The 11,574-nt window shown below is 32.5% G+C and overlaps 1 protein-coding gene across 3 annotated transcripts in view; it reads right to left on the bottom strand.

The window, feature by feature from the left end:
- LOC115888616 (uncharacterized protein CG7065-like) overlaps positions 1 to 11,574 on the bottom strand; it is a 135,457-nt gene that overhangs the window by 116,867 nt on the left and 7,016 nt on the right. For all 3 annotated transcript variants that reach the window (XM_030908383.1, XM_030908398.1, XM_030908392.1), the window contains 3 exons: positions 7,159 to 7,365; positions 4,143 to 4,313; positions 1,365 to 1,641 (listed from right to left, as the gene is read on the bottom strand). In XM_030908383.1, the coding sequence (XP_030764243.1) occupies positions 1,365 to 1,641; positions 4,143 to 4,313; positions 7,159 to 7,365 (655 nt within the window). The remainder of the gene's footprint in view (positions 1 to 1,364; positions 1,642 to 4,142; positions 4,314 to 7,158; positions 7,366 to 11,574) is intronic.

Here is an 11,574-nt window from a genome sequence, read left to right as displayed (position 1 = left end):
ATAAAATTTAAGTTTATTTAATATTAAATATATTTTTGAACACCCTGTATAAATCGGTCCAAATTTCTGTACAGCTAGTTTAAGATACACGCTATATCAATATGTTGTGGGCCTATGCAAAATGTACAATGCCTTTTGTACCATTTAGGACCAAATGTATGACTATTGTTTACAGTCCCGCAGGGATCCGTGGGATTGATTGCTTTAATCCCGCGGGTTTGCGGGATTGAGATTTTGGTGCGGGATTGCATTCTCTAGCTACGAGTAATGGTTCACGAGATATTTGGAATCAAAATTATCAATATCTGTGGTCATTGACGTAAATTGTTGACCAAATATTTATTAGACCGAAATCATAAATCTGAAATGTTTTCGTTCCAAAAGTTCAACAAAAACTTTTTATCATCATTTTTTCAAAGAAAAAATTATGATTAATTAAAAAAGTAAAAAGTTCCTAAATTTATCATTTCAGTCAGATAACTATCTGCTTGAGATTGTTTATTTTTTGTCAATAATGACAGGTATTGACTATTTATTAGGTTTTTTTTAGGTATTAATAAGTAATTTTATTAGGTATTGAAATATCTTGAGAACGGTTGCTCGTAGCGATTTTTACCAAGATATATTTTTTACGTAGAAAATCACGGAATTGTATATTTTTTCACTCAGTAGTTTCATACAGGTACGGACGAAAAGTTATTACTCTTAAAAACAGTTAAAATACATGTAAATGGCGCCCACTACATGTAGAATCCATATTGTAGAAGTCATATTGACATCAAAACCAATTTTCATCTAAATATTGACATTACTTCAGAAATTATTTGGAAAAAATCGAAATAAAAATGAAACTTTTACACCCTGTATCTCCGAAAGTAAGCATTTTAGGACATACATTTATACGAACTTATTTAATTATTTTTATCTGCAGAATATGCTGCCGAAGTTTCCGGAATACAGTTCGGACCACCCTGTATAGCCAAAACAATTATCACATGTTTGAGTAAGTCAAATTTAAATTGAACTCACAAGATAGCAATAATTACTTTGAGAATGGACGCTTTAAAGACTTTTCGGTATTTTTTCAATGAGAGCGATTTAGAGAAAAGAGAAAATTATTTCTGTTCTTGTTTGTGGTTGTTCTTAGCAACTGCTATAGCAGCACCAGATCGCGTACAACGGTCGCGACCCAAAACAATTATTTATTTTGACGGGCTTTCCAATTAAAATTTATTTCCTTTATCTATGGTTACCACAACGTTGCCATGTCAAATATCAAAACAAAAAGAGCTCTAGGTATTTCTACCGTTCATCATCACAACAATAATTAAATTATTTTAACCTTGCTCATCTTTAGTACTTACCGTCATGATTCTTGGTCAACTCGTCGTGAACCACCAATTCTATAAAATTATATCCCATCTGTTCAGAGAAGTGTTTCCCCCTGGATATTATAGTCAGATAGTGTATGCGGTCCTTTTCAAACTTATCTTGGTCGATGGCAAACGGTTTCAATCGGCCGTACTTCTTTTCGATGGCTTCGGCGATTTTCTGCAGAATCAATTGCCAGTTGCGTTTGTACTGCTTCGTCATATACGGAGCCAGAGCACGAAAACAAGTTGGAAAATGTTTTTGCAGATACTGAAACAATACCAAAAATGACAACACAAAAACCATGGGTGTAGAGGTTCGATAACAAGGGATTTTCCGAAATTCCAGTTCCAAGGGGGCGAAACCACCACTCAAATATTACAATATTTTCAATTTAACAAACGGTCAAGTTCCCGAACAAACGCTTAAACAAGTATATTTTATTTTGTTTTTACATATTTTAAGATTTTTAAAAATGTGCCAGGGTGTTTCGAAAAATCTGGTCATTGATTAATCACGATCCTGCTTAAAGCGCCTGACGTAAAAGGCTGATTTTGGAAAACAGATTGACTTTAGGGTGTAGAGGTTCGACAAGAAGCGATTTTTCGAAACTCGAATTCTAAGGGGTGAAAACACCCCCTCAAATATTAGAATATTTTTTTATTTAAAAACGGTGAGTTTTTCTGGAAAAACTCTAAACACGTATATTTTATTTTGTTGTTTAACATATTTTAAGATTTTTCAAAAAAAATTATACAGGGTGTTTCATAAAATATGACCATTGAGTAATCACGATTCTCTGCTTTTAAACCGCTTGACGTTTAAAGCTGATTTTTGGCAAACGGATTGACTGTGGGGTGTAGAGGTTCGGTATGGAGGGGTTTCTCGAATCTCAAATTCCAAGAGGGTGAAAACGCCCCTCAAATATTACAATATTTGTTATTTAAAAAACGGTCAGTCTTTCGGGACACGCATAATTTATTTTGTTTTTTACATATTTTGAAATTTTTTAAAAAATCAGGTTGTTCCAAAAAGTTGGATAATTGATTAACCACGATTCTGCTTAAACTGCTTGACGTAAAAAGCTTATTTTTGGCAAACGGATTTTTCGAAAGTCAAATTCCAACGAGATGAAACTACCCCTCAAATATTACCAAGTTATATAATAATATCGCCATATTGTTTTTTCTCATCCTGACATAAATGTGAGAAAATTTTATCCAGTCTGTATGTTAATGGAAATTCTTGCTTTGCTTTATCATCACCATTACAAATGATTAATTCGACGCGAACGAAGTCACGCTAATTGAAACTATAAAACACTCAGGTACCAGATTTGTGTTATATAACACTGTTTCGGGTAGTAAAATTTAAGTGAAAAAGAACACAAATTGGGCGTCGCGTTGTGTTGTGACAATTTCAAATGTTAAAAAAATTGCCGAGAAAATATTAACACGTAAAGGAGAGCGTAATTACGTGATTGTTCACAATACACAATATTCCCGGAACAATTTTTTCGTGTATTCGCTATTTAAACCCGTGTATTTATTTAGTCCGCTATTTACGGTATTCTCCGATGGTGGCAGCACCGGCGGAGAATGCACCTGGCATATAGATTAAGGGGCATTTACGTAAATTTTATTGCAATGCATCATATAGCATCAAGGCAACAGAAGCTCTGTGGTATGGACGGTAGTCGGAGGTTGCTCAAGTTGTAAAAACGTTACAACAATTACAAGAAATGTTGAACACATATACCTGGGGATACGAAGCTTCGGGCCTTAAGCTAAACATCGACAAAAGCAAAATCATGTGCACTCCCCCGGAAGATCACAACAACGCTATAAAAATCGGAGAAGAACTATTGGAATATGTAGCGGAATTCAACTACCTCGGCAATTTGATTTCGGAAAATGCCAATATCGACTCTGAAATTCAGCTTAGGATTAGAGCCTCAAGAGCATTATGGAAATTAAAAGACGGTTTTATACAATCATGACTTGGGTACAAAAACGAAACTTGCAGTGTACCGAGCAATTGTAATCCCCACCATGTTATATGGGAGACAGACAACTCTTAAGAATCCCGATGGTTCCATCATGTCTCAAACGCATCGATCCTTGAAAAAGCTAACTGCGAGAGTATTGAAGTAATGGTTACAAAATCCCGCTTAAGATGGGCTGGTCACCTATGCAGAATGCAAGAAAACCGCATACCAAAATCTCTGCTTTACGGTGAGCTTGTAGACGGTAAGAGGAGGCCGGGTGGACAACTCAAAAGGTACAAGAATATTTCCACGAAAACCTAAAGGGGATTAATATGCAGAATGAATGGGAAGACGCAGCTCACAATAGAACTCGATGAAGAAGAATTGTGAACTCAGTGAACAGCGACAACCAAAGAGTAAAGAGGCAACAAAGCAATGAGATTTTTGAATGTCCGGAGTGCGGTAGGCAGATAACATCGCGTATCGGCCTTTTCAGTCACAGAAAAGTTCATGAAAGAAAACGCCTTGTGTGACCATCTTCTGATGCGTGTCAAATACTCGTTAGCGAGTAATGGCAGTAGTAGTAGTAGGTCGGAGGTTCTACTCTGATACTGTGGAGATGAAACAGGGAGTGCCACAGGATCTATTCTTAGACCCATATTTTTTTTGTTACATGAGAATGGTCTATCTGTAGAGCCTGTCTGTGCATAAAATGATTGTTGACTCAAGAAAAAGTTATTTTTTGCAAACCAAAAAAAGTATAATTACAGAAAATAAACTATACCTGTGAAATATGGTTGTAGCTGGCCAAATGTGTCAATACGGTCCTGGGATCGCCTCTCTTATCGCACAGAATGCATAGATAAAAAGGTTCCTTTGACGGATCGTAGTCGTGCATTTCTATTAAGTACTCCAAAGCCACTAAAGGCCCAACTTTAAATCCATCTAGTTTTTCCTGTAAAAATAAAACAATTTCTTTAATAAAAATCAATACAAAAAGTTTGATGAACTATTAAATCAAAATATATTTAATTTATACAACAGTTGAGGAGCAGACTTTCTATTATCTGACAAACGAATCTAAAACACTAGAGTCTGTGCCGATAACCTCACACAGCACATTTCCACCAATTTGACAACTGACATTAATGACATTTGAAAACATGAAAACTTCAATGTTCACAATTATGTTGTGTGTATGTGTATACTATTACATCATAAATGTAGTATTTAAAGAAATATAATTAGCAAGTTATTAATGGGTTTATACTATACTTACCATATTATTTATCTATACCTGCTTATACTTACCTATCTATACTTACTTACCTATGTACGTAGTTTTTTTAACAGTTACATTAACATGAGCTTAGCAGCAAATAATAATTTATTTTTTTTAGTATGTACTGACTTAGTTATCAGTGGAGAGGAGCAATCAAATTTTGACACAATAATTCAAGAAGTTTGCAAGAAAAAATTAGCCTCCAAGGAAGAAAATAACCTTGGAAAAGACAGGATAGACTTATGAGAAACTATTACGTCTATAATTAAAAAATACAACTTCCATTCAAGAAATTGAATCCCTTGAGGTAATTGCAGCTTCAATGACTCCAACTGTTGCAGCTGTTAGAGAAAGTAATCATTTAACACATGCAAAATCATTCGTGTCCAAGGGCAATTCTAGTGCAGGCAATATAATACCTCAAAGGCGATTCTTTTGCCACCAAAAAAACAATCGATCTACAACACAACTTGAGAAACCCGCAGATTCCTGTGAAACTAATTATATAGCCTTACGTCTTTTACTGTAATTACTAATTTTATTTTAGTAAAAATTAATTGATTACTCATACCAGGTTGTTTTCTTATCTTATTGACCAAATTAAGAAGGTGAAACCTTATCTCCTTAATTTAAGAAAAACATATCACCTGTTTTGAAGCACGCTTATTGCTTACAAGGCTTTTGCACGCGACTTAAGAAAAATGTGCAAAGATTTTTCATAAAATTGTTTTTTATTCATTTAAAAATACCTACTCCTAGAAACCTATTATTATTATTATTAAACCAAACACACATCAAACTAATTTAATATAATTTTCTAACTGTCGTGAGAACATATATTATTTTTTTCTTTATGGGTGCACCTACTAAAGTGGTATACCAAGGCGTCCCAGATAAATATAAAAAAGTTGCGACCTTAGGTGCTTAACAAAATGATGCTTTTTTTTAATTTAAAAAAACTCTTATTGGTTCTGAAGATATCCATTAAAAACAGCGCGCCCTGTTGTCAAAACTTTATTTTTTCCTGGTCTTATTTTAAGAGATATTTAAAAATAAAACATACTTTCTCACAGCTATGCCTCTACACTAAAATGGCAATATCAAATTTTAAATTCGACGTTTACCTTTTTTAGTGTGAAATCATCAACTTATTTTTTTTAATTAAAATTAATTTTTTTTCAATACAAAATTTGACAAAATGCTGTTTTTACGGTTGTGTTCGGAACCGATCAGAAATTTGTTAATTTTTAAAATGGCATCTAATAATTAGTCACCAAAAGCCGCAACTTTTTTTCCTATTTAACCAAAATTCTACCTTTTATGGTTTCCGAGATATCCTCATAAACTTCTATAATGAATAAGAGATTCTTACCTGGGACACCCTGTATTATCGTATAGTTTTTTACACCCGTATTCAACATTCTCTTTTAAATAAAAGCCCTTTCAGTACATTTAAATCATATGTAAACAATCTTAAAAGGGCGTTTAACATTAAACCGTTAAAAGAGGATGTTAAATAAAGCTATTGTTTTGACTAATTGTTTTGTATTCTGAAAAAAAAATACAACTTTTTACCGCCATAATACAATTTACCGCCAATATACAAGCGAATAGCGCACGCACAAAACTTTGGTGGAAATGTGCTCTGTGAGGTTATCGGCACAGACTCTAGTATCTAAAACAGCAAGAGGAATTCGGGCAAAAAAAGTCGACGTTGTCTGGCTAAAAAAGTCGACTGTTGTATGCTAATATCCTGACGTAGTTCTTATCGTATTAATGTATATTTATCTAATTAACTGATCTCCTTCATTCTGCCTATTATAAAAGGTAAAGTATTTCCTAAAGATAACGTTCGCTTAGAGCAAGCTGGCAACGCTGACAAAATTAATCATGGCATCCCGGATTCAACCACTCTGATTGGTCCAGATTCTCGCACGTCTTGCCGCCATTACCCCCAACTTTATGCCCCTCTCTAGGAATAGTAGAAACAGTTACAGTTACTACTATTGAAAAATCCAGTGGCGGTGTATTGTATTGTGTTTTATGCCTTTAACTTGATTTGTGCTTATTGTAATTAGTACACGCGTTTTAACAAATATTACTATATTTGGCAAATGACTAAACAAAATGTAGGTACATTTAAAGTAAAATAATATTAGAAACTTTACTGGAAAATTTACTGGATATTATAAAAACTCCTGATATATTTTTATGAAACACCGCACGCTTCTACATATTTTATGAATGAAATCGGTAAAGATTTCACAAAATTGCGATCCCCTTACCGTTGCCCCGTTGTTTCAGATCCGTTTGTCAGACTATAGATGCATTTTGTCCAGTTTTTCGAATTTTGGCAAACCAAGAAAAACTACGCTTTTTGCAGGAAACTTACCGAAAAACTAGAAGTCTTAAAAAATGTCTGTCTTATACCAGTATGAGTCTGATAGGTAACTTGTTAGTAAAAGTAATGATTAAATACATGTAAATACGGTTGTAAGGTGGTAAATGGTTATCTTACTTGAATTTGAGCCTGTCGAGTAACTTCTCCTTCCATCCCAGGAGGCACTGGTTCCCCGGGGGCTACCTCAATAATTACTTTTCCTTCATCTGACGGTTCCGCGTCCTTTTCTTTTTCAAGATGTCTGTTTGTCACATGCATATTGATGGAGTGTCTTCTGCCCAGCTCATGCTGGTACACCCTTCCCATAACTGGGCATTCACAAACCTATTTATAGATCAAAATAAATTTGTTTGCATAGATGGGCAGCTGAATAAATTATTTTTGGATAAAATTATAGGCTAAGGACTAACCCATAGGTATGATATTGCACAGGTTGGTCACTACGTCACAGGTGATAAACGTCACCATTGGTCGGCAAGCTCCGCGCGCAAATTTCAAATTGTCAAATAGATGACATAAAAATAACTTGAAAATAATTTTACAAATGTCAAGCCAGTGCCTTCTATTAAAAGATCAGCCTACGGGCGGACTTTTGTTTACTTCATCAGCTGTACATACTTAGATATTGGGTTAGATTCCGTTTCATATTTTGTCGGTTGATTTTTGGTTTTAACTCTTTGATTTTTGGTATTATTTATTATTGTAGTGCAAAAAACTAATTATTTTGGTGTTGAAGTGACATAAACTACTACCAGATATATGGTCACTCTCGGTTTCGCATAAAAAAATAGAAATTTTAAAAATTACACGTTGTGCAAGTGATTTAACCTAAAAGTGCCCATACATTTTTTACTTATCGTGATTTTTGTGTGTGTTTTTTAAGACTCTAACAATTCATCAATAAAGCTTAAGTGGAGTGTGTTATTGGTGCTATGCCTCATCTTTGTTGTGTTCCTGGTGGAAAGGATAGTTACTAAGGATAGTTATTATACTAGGCAGCCTAAAGTGTCCGGAAGAGCAAGAAAAGTGGGTACGAGTTATAAATCAAGAGAATTTTATTGAAAATATCTTTAATAAATTTAAAAATAATATTCTCCCATGATGGTATTAATGAAACTGGACAATTATGTTTATTTTATTCATATTGTGGAATCTCCACTCCAAGTGTTGCTGGTTCAGCTTCGATAGATTCAAACACGTAAGTAGGTATTATGATATAGGGAAAATAAAGAATATGTGTATTAGAGATCATGAAAAAGATTATTATTTTGAGTTCAAATTTTAAAAAGATTTTTGTAAAGACAAGACTGATACAGTTTAAAAGAAAGAATGTGTTTTTGTTTGATAATATATAATGTATTTTAAGCATAACATATATTTGTTCAGTAATTTTTAATGAATAGTATTGATTATTTATAATACCAAATTAATATCAAATATTTAAGTGATGGCTGAATACAATATGAATAAAATAACAATAAAATTGGTATATTTGCATAATACAAAATTAAGTTTTAAGAATAAAGTGTTACTAAAAATACTAAGAAATTCATATTTCTTTGTTTTAATTGGTCTAATGTTATTTACATTTTACGTAAGAATTATATCGTATCATCGAAAAAAATCGGCGTCTAGTTGGCTTGGAAATGAACATCAATGCCATTCCCTAAATAACTGTACACATAAAATTAACTAGAATTTTACAATCTTGGAAAATTTGATATTCTTGAACCTTGATTCTAAATATTCTAAATTTTTTGATTTTCTTGGAATTTAGGTTCGGGAAAAACGCTGATTGATTTTTCATTTGGTTTTTCATTATTTTTATTTGGTTTAAAAAAAACGGTTCGGCTAACATTATAGCCTCCATCAGTGTTGTGTCATATGAAAAAATAGTGTCGAATATAATCCAAAAATTGCATATAAAATATTCACACCACGCACATAATGTTTACTGCGTACTCCATAGTCAATGTAGATAATTTTAGTGTTAAGAATAATAATTTTAAAAAATATGTGGTCATCTTTTGATAAGTTTATATTAGTTTATTAATTGCAGTAAACATTATGAGGTGTGAATTATATTGTATATGTAATTTTTTGGATTATATTCGACACTATTTTTCCTCATATGACACAACACTGTGAAAATATAGTTAGCCGAAACGTTTTTTTAAACAAATAAAAATAATAAAACCCAAATGAAAACTTAATCAGCGTTTTTCCGAACCTAAAATCCTTAAGAAAATCAAAAATTTTAGAATAATTTAACATATAAAATGCCAGCGATCTTCATTTCATAGCCATCTCTGACGCCTTTTTTTTAGATAATATTGTATTATTTGTAAATATAATTTTTCGAACATTGATACTTGCAAAATATACATATAAATTTTTGTGAATGCAAATAATAATACATCACTATTAGTAGATATTAAATGTTTTTGTTAAATTAGATCGATTTTCAAACCCCAAAATTTAAAATATATTTACATTTTACCCATTATCTTATGTACCTATACATTATTTGTACATTGTAAAACATTTGCTGCATTTGTATGGTTCATAGTTTATTTGCCAAAGTATTTATTACTATAAATAGGTATATATGTTGTAGTTATTAACTGTATATTATGTATATTTCATTTAAACTATATCATTTTTAAAATACAAACCAAAAATCTGAGGAATAATTATGTTTTCCATGTATTTTACAACATATTTATTAATCCGTTATATCTAACTAGCGTGACGTCATAAATCTCGCCCGTAGGCTGATCTTTTAATAGAAGACACTGGTCAAGCTCAATTATTTGACATAACTTTTGAGGTTATGTCCTAATTCTCTCTATTTTAGGATTTAAATAAGAAGACTAAGGAAGGAGCATATCAAAAATCTTAGGTACACCGCGATGGGCCTCAAATATGGCCGACTTAAATTCCGGTTTATCAGTGTCGTTCTAATTTTATTTAAAAAATGTAAAACTATGATGTAGGGTAGACGTGGGGTAGACTCAATAATTTGTTGTTAATATAATTCTAATAAAAATAGATAAGTTATAATAAGTATTTATTACCACAAACATCCGATACGCTACTGAAGCAGGTAAGTCAAATTAACGTATCTAAATTCTTTGACATCTAATCTTTGACAAGTAATAAATAAAAGCTAAAATGCAAGAAAAATATATAATTTTGTTAATTTAAGTGAATTTCATAAATGATCGGTTTACTACACGTATGTATATTATATAGTCACTTACTAGCGAAAAGTTGTTCCATTATTTCACTCAATTTTTGCCGAGATCTACCGCACGCTACACAACCAACTATTTTAGAGTCTTTTTCGATAAATCGCGATAGTGTCACTGTTAATTAAAGTGCTGCCACAATTTCCATCTAGATTTACTACCTTTATACAACTATCAGTAGTAGCATAAATAATAAATAACATAAAATAAGCTCCGTAAAGACTGACAAATCCACAAAATTTCAAATCAAATTCAAATGTGTCAAATGAATCGTCAAACAGAACTGTCAAGGATCCCCACCCTAGAGTGCTTTTATGGTGCTTTTTCCGCCCACCATGCATGAATACATGGATAGCATTATGCTCCTTCCTTAGTCTTCTTATTCAAAGATTTTAGGTCCTTTTTTATTAGTGGCAATTAAACAATATGGATATTTTTTTGTATGGCGTATGACGTCACAGGTGGTATGCGCAAACTTAACGAAATTGGAGCCGCTATCGATCATCCCTTGTTTTCTTTGTACCATGGGACTAACCCACATAATATATACCGGGTGTGTCTGAAAAGTGGCTCAGCCCTATAAATTTTTTTATTTTTTCAGATAAAAAACGAGATTTGGTATGTTACTACATGACATAAATTAGGATCGATTGACGTATTCAATTGTTTTAGGTCGCTTCCTGTTTCACGGGAAATGACTATAACTTTTGATTTTTAAATGACACCCTCGGTATTTTGTTACTTTATTCGATAGAAAATGACGCTGTGAATAGAATGACATATCGTATGTCAATTTTTAACATTTTCGAATATGGTTTATTTCAAACTGCAACATGCAATTCATAACGACAATTTGACGCGAAATAACAAGTGTGTGGTACCAAATTATTCGTAAAAAATGCTTTTTCCAAATATGCTAATGAGCCACCTTCGTTCCATTTGAAAAAATTGAGATATGATTAAAAATACGATTTGAGAATCTTTTAACCAGCCGGGACAAGACACTAAAAACATTATTAGACGATCAAATCTATTTTTCCAATGCTTCTTGATTAAAAATTAGTGTTTTTAACACAGCTATGGCACTCTAGATTGAAGTTTGAAATACAATTTTGTTTTAAGCGAAAATGTTAATCAAGGTCAATAATTTTTAATCAAGAAGCCTTGCAAAAATAGATTTGATCATCTAATGTTTTTAGTGTCGTGTCCTGTCCGGTTAAAAGGTGCTCAAATCGTATTTTATCTAATTTTTTCAAATGGAAATTGTGTGGCTCATTAGCAT

This window comes from Sitophilus oryzae, unplaced genomic scaffold (genome assembly GCF_002938485.1).
Source record: "Sitophilus oryzae breed Bouriz unplaced genomic scaffold, Soryzae_2.0 scaffold_1167_pilon_pilon, whole genome shotgun sequence".
NCBI lineage: Eukaryota > Metazoa > Arthropoda > Insecta > Coleoptera > Curculionidae > Sitophilus > Sitophilus oryzae.
Note: the sequence above shows the minus strand (reverse complement) of the source record. Positions and strands in the feature narration are given on the sequence as shown.